This window comes from Erithacus rubecula (assembly GCF_903797595.1).
Source record: "Erithacus rubecula genome assembly, chromosome: 8".
In the NCBI taxonomy this organism is placed as follows: Eukaryota; Metazoa; Chordata; class Aves; order Passeriformes; family Muscicapidae; genus Erithacus; species Erithacus rubecula.
In genome coordinates, this window is record NC_136659.1 from 26667474 (window position 1) to 26687022 (window position 19549).

The 19549-nt window shown below is 40.2% G+C and overlaps 1 protein-coding gene across 4 annotated transcripts in view; it reads right to left on the reverse strand.

The window, feature by feature from the left end:
- Nucleotides 1–19549, reverse strand: part of SEMA5B (semaphorin 5B) — a gene marked incomplete at its 3' end in the record, with an annotated part of 260024 nt that overhangs the window by 82507 nt on the left and 157968 nt on the right. For all 4 annotated transcript variants that reach the window (XM_079310512.1, XM_079310509.1, XM_079310510.1 and 1 more), the window contains exon 6: nt 16231–16276. In XM_079310512.1, the coding sequence (XP_079166638.1) occupies nt 16231–16276 (46 nt within the window). The remainder of the gene's footprint in view (nt 1–16230; nt 16277–19549) is intronic.

A 19549-nucleotide genomic window follows, 5' to 3' on the forward strand; every position in this document is an offset into this window, starting at 1 on the left:
AAAAAAAAAATCAATCAGTAGGTTTCAATTCCTGTACCCTTAATCTCTGAATCAGACCCTCTCTCTACAAATAAATGTCAGCATCTCACTGTACAGGGACTTCTTTTGGCCTGGTACACAATCATTGACTCTGTTCATGCCAGAGAAGAAGTGGATGCTTTATACTGGCATAGTAAGGATGGAATAATCCATCAAGAGAAGGACATGTTCATTTTAAGAATGGATATTTCATTTAGTTCCAAATAGTACCATCTTTGGATATTCATGATTCTCTAATAGACTGTTCTCACATCCTTGCAAAAGGAAATGCAGTAGTCTGAGATACATTCCTCTGCCCTGGTTCACCTATTGCACAAAAAATAATTGTGTCCATCAGCATTCAACCAATTGAAAGGGAGGAGCATTTTCAGAACACTGACTTTGTTTTCTTTGGTTTCATTCTTAAGCCTTGTTGATTTAGAGTAGTCTGTCTCCTGACTTAATGTTTCCAGGCACAACTGGACAGAGCACCACTCTAACACCTGCCAGAACAGGGCCCCAGACTCCAGATAAAGGAGTTCTGCTCTTTTGATCAAGTTATCCCAGCCCAAATGAGGTCCTGTAACTCAGCTGAGTCACAGTCACTCACCCTGTTCATGGTTCTCCTGTATCTGACATGCAAGGTAAAATGCTTCACAGTTTTCCTCCTGTGCACAGCTCTGCAGCAAGTGGGTAAACTCCTGTATCACAGTTGTCTGTGCCTAAAGGCACAATCTGCTCTCAACTGCAAATGTTATTCTTTCAGAGAAAGTTCTTAGCTGCTGTGAATTCTTCTTTGGTGGTCAATGCTACTGATTTTCTCTCTTCCTCAGCCTCAAAATCTCTTGTTATTTACTTGTATTATACAAGCACGTAGAAGAGTGAACTGAGATTGTGACCCCATATTTCTAGGCAATATACAAACATGGTGTGGGAGAAAATTTCTGCCTGAGAGCACTTACAATCTAAACAGAAAACACAGGCACATGGGAGGAAGGGAAAACTAGATGCACAGAGAGGTCAACTGACTAGGAAAAGCCACCAAACATGTCAGAGGCAGAGATGAGCACTGACCTTTGCTCTCTTGAGGACTAAAAACTTTCCTGTCTAGCACAAATCAGTTCTTAGACAGCACTTTTTTTGCTAGTGTCACAAAATACATCCACTGAATCAGCAGTGCATGAGGGAGTGGGGTTAGAGATTAGAACAATGGGCAAGATTCCATGCATCCTGTCCTTTTCTTTCTGACATCTTGGGGCATGGCCACAGTCTCATCTACAAAAAGAAATTTAAGTTTTTGTGCCTTCAACTTCCATTTGCCCTGCACGAGATTTCATTAAACAACATAAGGTCTGTAATTCTGACACTCCCCCCCGTCTGCAGTCAGGTAGGAATTTACAACTCCAGACTATGCATTCCCTTATCTGAAAGGAGCATTGTGTGAGGCTTAAAAGATCATGGTTTCTATAGTACACCCAAATGGAAGCACTGTACAAGTCCAAGATCTTATTCTTAAAGATTGTCAAAAGATTTAGTAAAGAACATTTGCCACCAAGCATTAAAACTAAAATAGTGTTTTCTAAGATAAACAACAGTCATGTACAGGTTACAGCTTTTTTCAGCTCTTCAGGAATTTTAATGTACAAAGAACATGTTACAATGGAGCAGCCGGCTGAGTCTTAGGTGCTGTCAAATTAAAGTTCATATCTGAAGCAAGCAGATTGTCTTGCCACTGCTTTAAGTGTATTTTCAGTAACTCTGCTGTAAAACATTTGTAACTCGATACTGAATCCCATACAGAGAAGAATTTGAGCTTTTTAAGATAATGGAACTTTGTCATCCAAATTTGCAGTTTTCCTAGGACCTGTGAGCCTCCAAGGCAGCACTCCTGGTGCAAGCCTGTGTAGGTACAGCCTTGTCAAAATGCATTATAAGTAAAGTGCAATAATAAATGGGGCATCAGGTAGCAGTGGACAGCAGAGCACTGAGAGACAGCAGAGCACAACTGCACAGAAGGGAAAGGTCACAGCTCACCAGCCACATAACTCATTGTGACGTTTTCGTAACCAGAAGAGTTTTATTATATCAGGGATGGGATTCTTCCGAGACCCAAAGGGGACACATGGGAGAAAGCAAGAAAAGAATGTACATTAACCAAGGGCAAGAGAAATGCTGGCTTAATGGGCTGATTCAGAGGGGGGTAAACCTCTTTCTGACAGTGATAAGAAAGTTTGTGTAAGACCCTTAAAGTAAATACAAGCACTAATGCAATGCCACAAGGATATGTCCAAAGAGAGGAGAAACAGTGCAAGGGTGCAAAGATGCTGCAGAGCTGTCCATAATGATACAGAAAGGAGCACACACTCTGCTCTGCTGCATGTAGAGCTTTGACAGTTACATATTTACACAGCACTGTTAGATGAGCATGCCAACACGATGCTTTGGAAGGAAGATACAGCTCTGAAGAAGAGAGATAAAGATGGCACTGCGTTTCTGTTTCCACTATCTAGTGTTTGTATTTTTATCATTCTATGTAAAGAAAAATGTCAGTCTGTGACAATGATTTCATTTAGCTGGTGATCTACTTCCTTTTGCTTGGAAGTGCTTAACAGTGCAATGATTTAGATGCAAGTTCTATATGGGAATGCTTATCTTTTTTTTGAAAGCTATTGCTTTTAGGCATGAAAAAGCATGGATGGGGCCAAATACAAATTGACAGTCTCAGTAAACTGGGATGATAGTGAAAAAAGACCTTGAAGCTCTCACCTATAGCCAGTTTAGAATGAATGACAATATCTGGAACTGGAGAACAGCAGAGGGGATGTTGGGGAAGATGACAATGTTTTTCCTATTAGTGAAGATCGAAAGCATACAGAAACTGAGATGAGACTTTCAGCACACTGGGTAATTAACTGCCACAGTAGAATTTGGTTTCTTGCCATGTCACATTCAGTTTACAGCTTAGGATAACAAACATTTACAAAATGTACTGGAGATTACAGAGACATAAGATTATATGTTAAATCAATAAAATAACTAAATAAAGAGGTTAAACTATGCTGAGGGGAAAATAATTAAAGAAAAATTTCACTGCAGTCAAGCACAGGTCAGGAATATAAGTACAGCTGATGTACAGGCAGGTGCAGTTGCCACTGGCCAGGTGGATATCACATTGCACTATTTCTCATAGCACCAGCACCCTTTATTCTGTAAAGAACAGGCTCTGTTTTGGGGTTTTTTTCTTCAGTTGATACAAACAAGACACAACAAGCCATTTCTACGAAGTGAGCCAACAAATGTATCACAGCAATGGTTTCCCTTGATATAGTGGAGGCAATTCTTCTTTCCAGGCCCCTCTACCGCCAAAAGATGTCCATCTCCACCCCTTTATGTTCTTTGGCAGATTCGCCATTCAGAACCAAATCCCTCCTTCTTCTCTGTGGGCTCTACTGATAGATGTGACAAGACTTCTAAGCAGCCTCCTCTTACTATTTTGCACAATGATTTCTGGAGTAGGAGGTTCAAAACCCCCTCCAATGGACCAGCCCATATTCAGTACAAAATCAATTTACCATGGCTATAGTCTCCTTTGTATTTCTGCATCAGGCAAAGCGATTTTGTTCTCCTTCATTTCTCTGCTCTGGGTTTCCTTGCCATTGTAACTCTTTGAAGCTCACTGTTTATGGAGAGATGTTAAGGGTTCCTCACTATACATTTTTTGCAATCCCTCCCCCTCTGCTTATGGACAAATGCTATACAGTCAAGTGAGTGCAATTTTGTGCACCTGCATTAAGGGTTCAGCTATGAAACGCAGTCTTTCCATATATGCTTCAAACTGAAAATGTAATCACTGAAACATGTGAAATGTCTGTGTGTTACCAGCTTTCTAAAATGGGAGAGTCTTGCATTATTTATTCCTCTCCAGGTTACATCATTGAATATACTTGTTCAGCATCTATTTGTTTGTTTTGAGAAGAAGCTAAAATAAGTTTGAGGAACTGTCCAATTTGGATCTGATTCTTAAAACAATTAGGCTAAGATTCAGGAATCAAAATCAGCACTTCCTGCAGTATTAGAGAGACTAATGAAGAACTAAGATGACATTTTCACTGTTCTGTGCCTCCTGTTTTTCTTTAGGGAAATCACATCTATTGCATTGGGGGCTGCTAATACTCTTTCAGATGACAAACACTGCAATATATTCTCATTAAAATTGTGTAAGAGGTTGAACATGGTTTGAGTCTTGCTTTGGCTTGGAAAAAAAAAAAGAGGGCAGTGCACAATTTAACAAATAAATGTCCATGTGATTTATTTTATCCTATCAAAATTCTTTTCTGGTTGTGCTCTTACGCTTGGTGTAGTACAACCAAAAGGGAAAAAAAGGCACTGGAAATCTTTAATTAAGTGAAAGCTGCATTATTGAGACCAAACGAAAGCTCTGAGACTACTTTAATGAGCCAAGGCCAGTCTTGTGCAAGCCAGAGAGACTGGAAAAGATTTGCAAGGCAGGCTGAAGACAGAGATCCTGCCTGAACCACAGGAACTTAAGTGAAACCAGATTCTACCTCTTGTGCTTCCCCAGTTTAAAGTAAAAGTTTTTGAGCTTCAATAATATGGGCAAAAAATTCTAAACCCTCAACTAAACAGGAGTCTTTGTACTTTCCCTATTCAGTTCAGCAGATGTGTATGATAATTTCCATTTGTTTTTTAGCACACCTAGAAAAAAGATCCAGACCCTGTTCCTACCATGATTTTGACGTGTACTGCAGAAGTACATGGACAACTCAACTGCAGACTGCTATGTATTTCTGTTGGAAATTAAAAGGCAATTCTGCCCCAGCGGGCTTAAGTCCTAGTATAGAGATGAAACCCAACACGTGGCTGCAAAAAACAGGTAGAAAGAATGAGAGGGACCAGTGAGACAACTGATATTTGCAGTCAGGGAGTTCACATGGTGCACAGGCAAGTGTGGTGTAAGCTTCCCAGGAAGGTTTGTTGGCAACACATATAGATTTTGACCTTTAGACTCTCTGGCTTCTATGGGGTTTGGTGCTCAGCATCACAAACTGCCAGAAAAAGGCCATTTTTGATAAATCACTAATAACCAAGAATAAGTAGGACTTCCAGAAATTACCAGGCTGGGCTGGAAGAGAAAATCAGCAATGAAAAGTCCTCCATGTTTCACAAAAGAGATTTCAGTATTTTTTATTGTTCTATAGCTACATTGTGCATTATATCTCTGCTTTCCTCCACCAGGTACCTAATGCTCTTGATAAGCTAATTACAGCCTTCTGCTTATTTCATGTCAAGCTTAACTCCCAGTCTGAGCCTAGCCTGCAGTTCTGGCATGTATTTTCCTTAATCTAAGACCATCTGTGCTCCATCAGAAAGGAACACTTAAATACAGAGAAAGTGAAGAACCAAAAGTGTAGAATTCCCTGTGTCCTGCCTCCAACTCCTCTCCCCAGCATTTCCAATTAAGTGTGAAGCCAACATCCATCCAGCCCTAAATATTCTGGAAGGCTTAGACGAGGCTACACTTATCCACACATGCAGCAATACTTTTCAGTGGACAGTGGGGAAATGACAAGGCAAAAAGGACCTGAATCTCAATTTCTTCATATCAAGAGCTTCATAATTCAAATACCACCACATCCCCAGCAATATATGCAGTGGTTGAATCCAGCACTTGATCAGTGTAAACCAAATACTTGTCTCAGAGAAGAAGGAGTCAGTTTGGGAAAAAAAAGCAATGGGGGTTGATTTATCAAGAACCCAATTGATATTTCTCAAGTCTATTTTTTATTGGAAGTGCACTACAATTTAAATCAAAACTGGACTGCAGCGTTAGGGATGATGGCTCTCTGCCACTCCTGCCCACCACCAAAATTTCAAGTGTTTCCCAGTCTGACTGTCCCCACCCAGTGGGACACAGCCCCCCGCTGCTGCCACTGCCACTGGCCAGAACCTGACCACTGTGCACGGCATTGATCCTCCCTTCTTCCTCCTAAGGCTGGGAAACAGATGCCTTCAGACTCCCTGCTTGGTCTGTCACAGTTTGCCTTGCTTCTGCCTCCTCTTTTCCAACACCAGACGTCAGCACCTGATGCTGTAGTAAGCTCTGCCAAGCTTCATCTTGACAAGGAATGTATTTGCTCCTTCTCCTACAAAGATGGCTCTGGTGCAGTGTCTTTTATTCCTTCCCCCCAGATCCTCTGTTCTGTTCTCCAGTCTTCACTCTCCTGCCAACCCAGGATTTATTTTTCAATTTCCTTCCGTTTGAGTCCTGCCCTTACATTCCCACTTCCACCTGGCTCTTCCCTCCCCTCCTCTCCAGCACATTTGCATTTAACCTCCATGAAGGTCAAAGATTCCATAAATGAGTTTTGAAAATATGCCTTTTAATTAAGATGAGGGAATACAAAATTATTCTACAACAGGCTTAATGCAGCATACTTCTTTGTGCTTCTTCCACCTAACTCCTTCCTGGTGATTTTCAAAGCTTTCACATTTATCTTCTATTGAAAAAGATTTTTTTTTCTTTTTTTGCCCTGTTCTTAAAGCCTCAATAACTGATCTCACAGCAAAAGCTACTAAATTTGTAACAATTATATTAGCCACATACATTTTTTTCTCCTGTCACTGTGTTTACCACTATTATATTTATGAACCATTGATCATTCCTTTCTGCCCCATATATCAAAATTCTCTCCTCTTAGGCAACTGCAGTGTCTCTTAATATTCTCAGGCTAAGTTAGGATTTTTTTCACATTCTTAATAAAGCTTAAATCACTTCTCTCTGGGTGACCTTGCAGCCTATTCAAATGGCTGCAGCCCTGATAGCCCTTTTATCTTACTTATAAGTAAGTAAAATACTCTTTTTTCTAAAACCTCAACTTTGCTTTGTCTCCTGTCTGAAGTAAATAATTAATAATTAAAATAGTATAGAATTCTTGACAGAAAAGTGTTTCTGACAGAAACATATTTTTATTAACCCTCCTCCACATTCCTTCCAAGCTGTTCTCTTTTTTTACATAAATTTGCAGGTTTATTCATATTCTAAGTATTTTTAACTGAGGGGATACACTTGTATAGCATTCTTACCCTAGCAGACCCCAACTACTCTTTTTCTACATTCACAGGTATTTTCATCCAAAATGTTTAGAAAACAAGTAGTGAAAAAGGGGTGCATTTTAAACACATGGACATGCTGGAATTGCCTAACTGCTCACCTAAAAAGCAGAGGTGAAGATAACAACTGCTTAATACTACATCTACTATGAATCAGAACATGACAATTTTGTAGGCTCACAGTTATGGCAAATTTCCTATATTTACAAGTGCATGTAACCACATATAACATTTAGATCTTAAGCAGAAAGCCACATATTTCACAGCACTTCAAAAGGACAAAGTGTCATTATCTCAGTTTCCCATCTGGAGGAAGGAGAGCTCAGACTGGGGATAGCTGGAAACCACCTTACCTCTTTACAGCTGGCTGTAAGTGAAGCAGCCAGCCCATGCCATCCAAACTCTCCTTACAGAGAATGGAGAAAAATATGACATTTTTCTGCATATACCCTTCTCCCAACTCACCACACTTTGTTTCCTCTGTCTCACAATAATCTCCACTTGGTCATGTTAGTGACAAAAATGTAACAGATACCTATAACCACAGTGTGGTATCTTCTAGATGAAAGAAGCATTTCAGTGACAGCAGAATAACTTCAGATCACTGTTCCTATTAACTGCTCAAGCTGCAGTGGCACCCAGCAACTCATTTATGCCACATAGCCACATTCCCTCACCCTCCCCCAGTGGTGTAACCCATCCTTCCTTTCCCATTCCCTACCCAGTAGCAGGCAACCCACAGCAGCTGTTGCCTGATCTTGTTCAGCTGAAGGTTTGCTGCTGATCATCCTCCAGCCCTGAAGAAAAGTTTCTGAGGATGCAAACTTCCCATCTGTCTCCAATCAGGGTGGCTGGAGATGCCACAGGCATAGTCAAGGTTGTGTCCATTTACCCATCTGTCCTCTTAGTGCGTGGGTTGGGCTCTCCTTGAGCTCAGCCTGTGGAAGGCAGGTGAAACCTTGGAGGCCAAAGCTCTTTGAGGCTTTCAAAGGATTCAGGGATTCAGCTGCACCTGCCATGCTGAGACAGGATCAATATCCTGTGGGAGTGATGAGCAAACTGTTCCCATGTCAGCTCCCCAGTTCTGAGTGTCTGCTAACAGCTGTGCAGGCCACGACTGTGACTGCTCCACAGCTCCAATAATCCCCTCCTATTAGTCATTCAGAACTGCTGCTCTCAAAAGAAGCTGTAAAACACACATCAGCTAAACTGTTACCAACAGACAAAAGCAGGATTATTTACCTAGGGAAAAATACACACAGTAATATGAAATGTGTTTACTATAAAATATTTTTTTTCTTTTTTGCAAAGAGCTCAAGAGTTGGTTTTAGAGGAAACGTGAGGTCATTTGTGGGCCCTTGAGAGATGCAAATCAATAAATGGTGATTTTTTTAATGCTCTCATTATAAATGACTGGATGCTAACAGGGTCAAACTTAATCCTGTGCAGAGAGCCAGTGCAAGGGACATGAATCATTTAGATCTCTCTTAAGCTCCACTTTGAGAACAAAATGTAGATATTCCTCCGTATTCTCATTCTTTAAAAAGTGCCAACCTGCTGCTTTTTTTTTTTTTTTTTTTTTTTGCAGTAATTGGCCCCCATACTCCATGGTTCATCTTGTAAGATGCCCAATGTGCTCCTTTGTGTTTTCAAAGACTCCTCTCATTTCTGTCCTGCCAGCATGTGCGGCTCAGCTGCCGCCAGGGATGGTGGGGACGCCGGTCGGTGCTGCCTGCCACGAGAGGCTGGTTTGCCTCTCAGAACAGCTGCAGGGTTCTGCTGCTTCTTGACAGCAGCCACATATGAGTGAGTTTGTCAGAGCAGGGGACAGCCACAAGCACATGCAGATCCCCCAAAGCCTCCTGGAGCTGCTGGAGTGGAAAGCAGCCCACAGGACAAAAAGGCTAAACATGCAAACCAAAATATATTTTGCAATGATAAAGAAGCAACACTGGTGACAGGAAATAAGAAGTCCAAGGAATGTATTTTTTTTTTTCCCTCTTCCCTTTCTTAAGTATGTCTAATGGTCCAGACTGTAAGTTGCAAGAAATAAGAGCATTAGTCTTCATTGCCTACACATAAAATTCCTGACAGGGTTTTATCAAATAAAGAGTCCAATATGCTACTGTTATCAGTAAGTGACTTCAGCAGCTAATTAAATTCTCAGTTTCTAAATCCTACTCATAATGTCTGCTGACAAAGACCAAAACCCCTGTAGTAATTTTTGCTTTTAGGTGAGGTAAGGCTGGGAAGGAGGGAATGACAACTAACAAATTACCCAGGGAAGAAAGCTGGCAATTCACAGCTGACATCCATCATGTAAACCTCACTTTACTGTAGGAGCATAACAGGGTAGTTCCCCTCTGGTTGGAAATCAGCTCCATGGTTTCACTGACTCCAGGAAGGCTGCCCTGCTTAAAGTACAAACCCAAACAGGTACAGCTCCTGGACCTCCTCTATAGGGGTGCTGTACTCTAAGTATGTGATCCTCCCATGTATGGGTACATATATAACAACAGATATGTAAATATATATCCAAAATAACTTCCTACACCTAAATACTCGCTTTAGAGAGCAATTAAATTGATCATGACTAGACCATAGACTCTGAGCCAGTTTAGCAGACCTATGAATGTGCATATTGAAACATTTTTACTCACTAGAGCATGCAGTATGTTCTTAACTCAGAGAATTCTCAAAGGAAAACTGACATTTATTTAAAGCTAAACCTGGGCTTAAAAGCTTTGCTGGTTATAAATGGACTCATGAGCTGGGTTCTCTCTGACAGAGGGGATGTTCAGAAATCACTCAACACTATGGACTCTGAGAAGAGATTTGCTTTCTCTGCTCTCTGAATTTCAGCTGATGAGTATCAGCACAAGTTTGGTTCCCAGCTCAGATGCTGGAGCTCATCACAGAGTACAGTTCCCTGCAGTGAGGAGCTGGAGAAGTGTGTCCTTGAAGGATGAGATGTGGCCTTCAGACATGGTCACCTCCAGTCTGACATGCATTATTTTTGTCCCTCATCTCGCACTCCATGTAGAAATTTCTCTCTTACATAAATCTTGGGAAGGACAACCTTCACCTGAAAGCTGCAATCTGGCTCCTGACCAGTTGTTTGAAGGAAGGGAATATTCAGGGAGTAGATTTTATTCAGGGACCTGAAACCATAAGAATAAATAGCTGAATTTACCAGAAAGTTTTTCCAGCCAATATAAGCTTTATTATAGAATAGCTTTAAACCTCTAGGCTGAGAGTGAGAGGTTTTAGGTGCAGCTTTGGAAGGTGATTTATGAATAGATTTATATGTTAATCTGTTAATAAAAAATGTTTCATACTGATAAAATATGTGACAATCAGGACTCAGCTATGAGCCACATATTAAAGACTGCATCTGCTCTAGTAGAGGTCTTTTGATTATGTTTTTAAATGAGGGAACTGCATTGAGCTGAAAATAAAGAAATAAATGTTGTATCTAGAAATATGTGCCACATAATTCAAACGTGTATCTGGGAATCTGCAAGAAACAAATAATAAACTGCTTCTGGAAAGTGAAGCTTATTCCTGAACATTTCAAAATAGAATTCCTGTCAGGCAACTCAATGGTACATAAAGATAGGCAAAGTATTCTTACTCTTTCCCAAAATTACTTCCTAAACTGGGTTTTAAATTGGATGATAATCTTCACATTCCAACTAGATTGAAAAAATAAATACCTTCAGCAAAGTTGGGCCAGCCCAGCCCTGGGCTTGCATTATCAATGCCTTATTTTCTCATGATCTTTGAAAGGATATTTTGAAAAATAGGAACAGCTCTGGCTCAAGGATGTTTCTGCAAGGAAATCTGAAATACAATACTTTTACCTCTCTTTTACTGGCAAACCCCACAGCACTTTATGAAGGAGTGCTGCAGCCCTAATTCACATGTTAAACACTAGGCAGACAAATTGGGCAGATTAACTTTGCCTCAGGCATCCAATGGCAGAGCCAGCAGCACGAATTTGGCCCTCCAAGCCCCATCTGGTGCCTATCCAACAACTCTTGGGGATGTAAGATTTATCTAACATTTCCAAGTTTTCTGATGAGTGCCAGGGCTTTATGAACATATTGTGAATCCTTAATATTTCTCAGTGAAGTGTTTTCACAAGGAAAGATTGTTTGAGTGACAATGTAAACTATATTACTCACTGTTCCCTGTTGATTTTGTTTGTCATCTTTTATTCAGCTATACAGAGAAAAACCAAGTTCAGCTCTGCCACCTCTCCTCACACTTCTATACACTTACAGAGCATGTTTCTCATCAGCAGACATAAATATGGCACTACTGAGCCCTAAATAAGTAGAAAATAATGCATTTAATACTTGGTTTGATTCAAAGTGCAAAAGACAAAACCTGCTGCATTTGTTGCTATGTGACATATTGAGGACTGATAGGCAAGTTTTATTAACTACACTTTGTTGATACATGTTGATTTACCAGTGATTATGCCACAGAATTAAAGATCACTTCAGGGAGTAGCAGGGAGGGAAGTGTGTCTTCAGGAGCAGCTGTGCAGTTTAAGAGTTTCATCTCTGTAGCAGGGATGTTGCTGCTTCTTAGAGTGAGGGAAGAAAAGCTGGAATAAAACCATCCCTATCAGAAATGCACTGGATAGGTGGCTGCAGTTTATCTGCTACAGGACACTATGGAAATGTTTTCTCTATTTCAGGTTTGAAAAAAATGCTCATTCCAAGACCCCAACAACATCATCAGGAATAAATTTATTTCAGTAAGGTTCAGATCATGATTTAAGAGCTGATACTGCCTCAGTATATTGATAAATTACTTTAAGCTTGATTTCAAGTCTTATGCCTCAGTGGGACTGAGAAGTTCAAGCTTTGCCCTAGTGACTGTGTAGCACTATCCAAAGTGTCCCTGTGAATATAGGGGATCTTATTTGGAAATGTGGAGCCAAATTGCAGAAGCAAATGAAGTTGTGTGTTCCATAGCATTTTTGTGTTTTGCAGTGGGGTAGCAGTAGGTCTGTAATTGTAAACCCAGGTGGCACTGGACAGTGTGGAACTCCACAGACAATCCTTCCTAATTCAGGTTTATGACTACTGAGGAACTAACATGCTCTTCCTCTGCACTTAATCCACACTTCAATTTTTGTCCTTAGGAAAAAAGTATTAAATTATCAATTAAAACATAGTTCTTTCATATAATTGTCAATGAAAGCATAAAAACATCTCAACTTTTTCCCCTTTCTTAGGTGAAATAAGTCGTCTTCCAAATAGTTTTGCAATAGATGCACTTGTTTATTCTTTCATAGTCTGCTAAAATACAGTACAAACTCTTGAAGTATTTTAAATATTTAAAATACTACTAGCCTGACATACCAGCACACAAACTTCACAGGGTTGCTTAATTTTTTAAGAGATCTTCCGTTACAACAAACAACTGAAACCAAAATATTTTATGAAATTCTAACATTTTCTATTTCATTTACCAGATGAGAGTCCAGAAGGACACCTTAGATGCACAGAAAAGGGAAAAGGAAAAGAAAAAAGAGGAAAGGAGAATGAAAAGGAAAGGGGAAGAGGAAAGGAAAGGGAAAAGGGAAAAAGGATGCACCAAACAAACAAGGACAATTGTTTGAGATGAGAGAAATGCACATGTAAATTCTCTCTTTTGATGCTTCAGAAAACAACTTGACCCAGAGTATTTGCATGCCAATTAACTGCATCTATTTCATTCTCCTTCAGATTTTACAAAAATGTCAAAGAGGCTTGTTTTCATCTCAGTGCAAAAAGGTTGAAAATCTTTGTATCTCAAAAAGGTTGGAAAAATAATTTCCTTCTCAGTTTAATTGAGAACTAAGAATCCAGGTAAAATCACAGTGAGCAGGGGGTAGGCACTATGCTGTGATTTATGAAATGCCAGCCAAATAGCCTGCTTTTAACACACACCCCAGAATAGCAATCCTTGCTAAGAAATCCCAATCAGTACTGTGAATTTTAAAAATTTGCTTAAAGGCTTATGTTTTTAAAATGACCCTTCCACCTACTCTATTAATTACCAACTCCAGTATAAAACTGACTTTTCTATGGCCTCGCCATGAAAGTTGCAGATTAGGAGCTAGCCTTGTTTCAGATCCATGCATAAATTGAACAGCATGCTCTCCAAGTGCACATCATTTAAAAGAAATGCTCTATAAAATGTCTATATAACAAGAGTTTACAATGCATGTAAGACAATAATTTAAAGACAGACATGAAACAGATTTTGTTTAAAAGAGATGCTAAAGATTTAGGAGACAATATCCATTTTAAAACTGTGCTTCTTGTCTGCTGCAAGATTTTGAATGCTACATGCTGAAGTTTCCAATATTAACAGGTGCTTTTGGATAGCCCACCTCAAGATGCTGATTTTCAGTCATTCTTTAACAAGGTGCTTCAGGTTTGGCAAGAAAAAGTAGTAGACAAAATTACAAATGATCCCCCAAATACCTGAGCCATAACTTCCTCATGGATATTCAAGATCAGCCAAAAACGTTTCTCACAAAAGTAATAACCACCACCAAAGTTCTCACGCAACTAAAACTCATTTGGTGAAAAGCTTCACAGGTTCCAAATGGAATTTCTGAAACACATTTTGGCAACAAAGAGAGGAAGATGAAAAATCTCTGAGAAGTTAGGACATTTGGTTCTGTGGCACAGGAAATGAGCGTGTTCTGTTTCAGTTTTTGCTCCACTCCAATCACTAGTTCTCATGTAAAAGATTAGTGCCTTGGAGAAACAACCTCAGCAGAACCAGCAGAAAATTCTAAGTGGGGAGGAAACATCAACACACAGTAGAGCAGATGAGATATAAGAATGGAAAAGAATTCACCCTTTATTATAAAGTGGCCCAAGAGCTGACACATCCCAAAATTGACCTATTTTCCTTTGCTCCCCTGAAATCAAAATTCTTCTGTAGGGTAATGCTGTCTTTTTTACACATTTTTTAATCAATAACTTCACAGCTAATACTAAATTTTGTCTTTTAGTTTACTGCAATTCCAAGACAGTGACTTCCTATCTAAACTTCGTGGCATGCCTCTTTCCCACAGGAACTGTGCAGCCTCAGGATACAGCACAAGAACACTTAGGAAAAAGCAGCTTTATACTTCATGGAACCATGCTTAGGGGGTACATTCCTCCCACTGCCAGGCTTTGTCCCACAGCCAACAACGTATCCTGATGTCTCCATAGACCATGCTCCTCGTGTTTCTGCCCTCACCTCATGGCAGTACAAGGGAGCAGATACCTGTCAACACAAACCTGCACTGTAAAGCAGATTTAGCACCACTAGCAGGATGACAAGAAGCTGCATGAGCAGAAATAAATCAGAATACAATCTCAAGATGAAAAACTATCTCGATTCAGGCATGCCAAGATCCACACTGTATTTTATTTTACAAGTAAAGGGGAGATACAAAATAATGCAAATTAACATTGTGATTATTTCTTGAACTGCACTCTCACCCCTATAGAACTAAATGCAAGTTCCTTGCATTTCTTGCCTCACTTTCTGATTTGACCTTTAAAATGATGCACGGCTAAGGAAAGGTGGTGCCTTTAAATGGCATCATGAGCTTTATGGAGACAAGCCAAGCAGCTACTTAGGCAACCATTAGGTCGGGAAACAATCACTTCCATCATTCCCAACACGTGTGTCAACATAATTCCATGCTCTCTTTGTCATGCAAAAAGTCTTGGCAGAGTAACCGGATACACCCAGAAAGCAGGAGCGAACTAAGCTCATTATGTTAACCGGAGATCCCACAGCAGCCTCCAGTGCCATAGCAGGAGACTTCCCATGTTTTGCAGAGTAGAAAAGGAAACTCACTGCACTGAAGAGGGCCAAGCCTGGCTTCAGAAGTGTATGAGGGAGATTCACAATTGGGTTTTGTGGAAGGGGATCCCTGACAAAGCAGCAGAGGCTGTCAGGCAGTGTGATAGCAGGCGTTGCAGGAGCTATGACACCTCTCATAACTATGGAGACTTCCCTCTGCTCTGTGCTCACTGGAAACCTTCCAGCCATGCTAATATGGCTCTGCAAAAGGGAAGGCACTGCCAAATGGGAGTAGCAGCTTCTCTAACTCTTTATTGTTGTCATTGGTAACTCTGGACTTTGTTTTCCTTTTAAAGGAAGATTCAATGCATTTTACAACCATTAAATATCTTTTCTTCTCTCCAGCTCTACTTGTAACTCCTACTAACAGCAAAAGGCTTGTGCACATCACAGAATGGCTGGCAGTACTACTCTCATGGCTTCTTTGTGTGGTCAGGTACAGGAGCAAGGCCTCTCAGTCTGTCTGAAAAAATGCTGAATACTTCTTTGGTGATCTAGCAACTACAGAAGATGGGAAGTATCCCAGAGCATAAGTGTTAGTTTATTTAAAGATAAGCAACTGCTGTTTTCATTAACAATTTTTGCTGCATCCTTCAATTCCAGATTCAGTGCAATGAAATTAAAGTCCTAATAGTGCTGGATATTTTCAAGCCTTTTCAAGCTTCAGCTGCTTTACCTTGGTAAAGGCAATAGTAACACATATTTTTCAGCCCCTTTTGTCTCTTGAAAGCCTGCAAGTCCAGTCTTGGTTTTAGTAATGCATTCAGCAAAACACAGCTCCTCAACAATTCACGTTCACAAAGGCCTACAAGGGCTAAAATGAGGATGGATGTGAATAGTAAAACCTTCTCCAGAATGCTGCTGACATCTCTTAAGAGAGCCAAGGATTTCTATTGATTGTTGTGTTTAAGCTGTATCAGTCACACACGCTTTCTTCCTTAAGATGCCATATTTTTGGCAGATACCATTACCACCCAAATACTCGAGAACCAAAACCAGAGAGCACCATCCAAGTGGGCAAGTGTAGCAGAACCCTTCCCCCAGCACTATTGCTGGAGTGGGAATAAGCATCTGGTTCTTTGTATTCTTCCTGCTCCACCACTTTGGGCAAATTTGCACTATATAAACTTCTGAAAATGTACATCAAATATTACAGAACTTTCATTAATAAGTCAAATAAAATAAGAGAGTAAAAAGTGAACATACCTGAATAAGAGAAATGTTGTGTAGACTAAGTCTGAAGAGGTAGTTCCTGCATGAACAAGCAGAAAAATTACAAAGTATTAGGCTACCAAGGAAGGAAAAGTTATTAAAGCAAGTAATAATTTTGGTCATTCATGTCTCCTAACAAAAGGTTTTCGTGGATTACTCTCCACAGAATACAAAAGCAGTTATAAGCCTGTTCACTGACTTATTCATCAGTGTCTTTGTGAACCTGGTAGGAAAGTTCTGAACAGGTCCTAGTATTAAATATTCCAGAATCCATGATGGAGAACCACAATCAAATCCCAACCACAAAGGGCCATTTGCAAACTCTCAGCAGGCTTTAGTTGAAGTCCGTATGGGCTCTAGTCATGTTTTTCACTGAATTCTGAGAAAACTGGGATTGGACAGAAGCCAGCTGGAGCAGAGCTGACTTCCTAGTAGGCTCCCCCAAGCCTGTTCTTGTGGGAATTCCCATTCAGGACTTTGTGGAAGAGAAGAGAGTAGATACTTCTCAGTGGAATCTCTCTGCACAGAAAATCAGCAGGGAAATCAAGTCAGTGACTGTAGATATTCCCAATCCTCCTGTCATTGTCTCTTCACACACAAAGCAAGGGAATTCCTGACAGAAGTCACTGTAGCATGAGATACCACACATCAGCTGGGCTCCTGTCACCCTTCTTCTGAATGTTCACATCCCATCACAAATAGGAGGCTAGGAGGCAACACATAGTTGCATAAACATAGATAAGGCTTAGTTAACAGGATTTATCTCACTTATCTCAGGATCTATTTTTATTTGCTAAGACAATGCAGTTACCAGGAATCAGCTGATATATTAACCCATACAGACTGGATTGTAATGCAACTCCAAAACATGAGATATCATGGAACAAGCCTTCTGCTGGGAAAGGCCTCCAATCTTACAATACCCTCAGGAAAAAAGTTCTCATAACTAGGGACTTGAAGTTTCTCTCCTGTTGTTAAGCATGCTATTTAAATGCATTGATTTTGGAAGTCATATAATGCAGATTTCAGCTCCTTGTTCTAGGCTTGCAAAAAGCTGGACAGTTTGACTAGGTAATAAGTTTCAATATTAGGGTTTGGGTTTCTTTTTATCCTTGATAGCGCTGCAGAGCAAATTCAACCAAAATATCTTTAATGAAAGAGACATATCCAAAGGACACAATTTTCATTGCACTCAGCCAAAACAGATGCAGACAGGGATAGTGTCCATTTCAATAAAATCTGTCTTTTCTCCCAGTCACTGCTGTGTAGCACCTGGACAAAGCCACTCAGGTGGCTGAGACCTAAACCAGGCAGCAACACAGTGATCTTCCAAAAGCTTTATACCAGCCTTAGCTCTCTAAGTCTGACCTTGAGGCTTTCTTACAGAAAAGAGGGTTTCCCTATGTCTTTTATCAGCTTGCCTCACCTGGTGTCTGTACAGGTACTGGCAGTTTCTTTTTATTTGTTTGATCCTTCTCACATCTCACCAGCAGCAATACAAACACCTGTAGGTAAACCAGGCTATCAGAGACACCTCCCAACTCCAGCTGGCCTGCCCAGCTAGAACTGACTAATCCTTAATTAATAACATGCTCTTTTAACCATACTTGTTCTGTAAAGCTGTACCAGGAGTAAAATGCCAAAGGGAAATATCTGCTGAATCAGACAGTGCCATTTTTATGAATTGCATTTTAACTGCAATTTCAAGAATGAGCAAGGTCTCTGAATGACAGGCATGGTTTATTGTAGCTAGAATTGCCCGATTTGTGTCCTTTTTTTCTGCTTGTGTTTGAAGTTATGTCTGTTTAATACCTTGCTGAACTATAATTTAGAGCAGCTGAAGGAGTATGATTAAGAAGTATGTAAGAACACTGAGATCTCCACATGAATGCATGAGGTACCTTCTTGGTCTTTTTTTCTGTCTTTTTCTTTCCCTCCCATCTTCTCTTGTAAGTGAATTCCTTTCTCTCATAAATTAAACCCACCAGACTAGGCCAGAAGAGCAATTGCCTGGTGCAGCCAGGATATTCCAATATCCTCCTTCTTCTGTGAGAAAACCTGGTGCACAAATTTGGAGGGATAGGACAACCTTCTTAATTGCTGTCCTAAAAGGTCACACAATTTCACAGTATTAAACCCAAGCTTTGTTTTACCACAGATTTGGCTGCATTTCAGCCATCTCCAGAGGAAGTGACTACACTCCTCTGAATACTCTGGGACAAATGACATTATGACTCAAACTACTAATTATTATTACAACTAACCTTGTTTTTCATAAACATCAGTGCCTTTCTGAAAATCCCATGTTAAACAGTAATACCCTGAAGTTTCAGGCAAGGCTGTGGCTTTGTTGCATTGAGAAACAGAGTGGATTGATGATGGTTCCTCTGGACACTGATTCCCCACCAATGCCTGTTCAAACAACCTTAGGGCACCTCCTTTCTCTGTCACCTCTGATTGCAGTGGGATATTATTCCCTAGCTCAGATATACAAAGTAAGCTGCTGTAAAGACTGTCCTGCTCTATAAAACCTAGGCTTAAAGAATTTGCCATCTGAATACATACAGAAGAGAGAAAAAGATACATACTTCTAATTTAAATTTAAAGCACTGATTGAGCAATTTAGCCAACATCACAGAAATATCTGCAGCACAGCCAGGAGATGATCTCCTGGACTGTTAGTTTATGCCCTAGTAAGGGGAATAACTTGCACCAAAAGTTAGGGCACAGCATGTAAACCTGTGCTGAAGTGTCATTTAGACTCATGAGGAGATATTGAATTACTTTCTTAACTGGGAACTCTATTCTGTGTGCATGTGAACAGAGTCAAACTGCAGCAGAAATCCTTTAAATGAAAGTATTTGTTAATTGGCTTCATAATTTGTATTTGGCTGCTTGTAAAATGATTAAGTGCTCACTGTGCCTGGTACCACAAAACACACATACCAGAGCAGCAAGAGAGCAGCTGAGATGTGATTCAGGGAGGTATGTGGAAGAATATACCCACTTAAATCTGTTTGCCATGACATTTCCAAGTCAAATCTGCTTATTAAGTATTTATTTCATGTAGCCAATAGCACCTTGGGTGAACTCTGTAATATGGTGCCCATGCACTTGTTCATGCATTGACTGGCCTTGAAACAATTTACTTTGAAGGCAGAGCACCTTGGCTGTGATGTCACTGACAAACAGAGATACAAGACAAATTTAAACCTTTCCATTGGGAAGCCACATAACAAGAGTGCCTGAATAATAACAGGGACCCTTCTTCTTAGGAGCTGTGAATGGATAAGCATTGCAACATGCTTCAGTC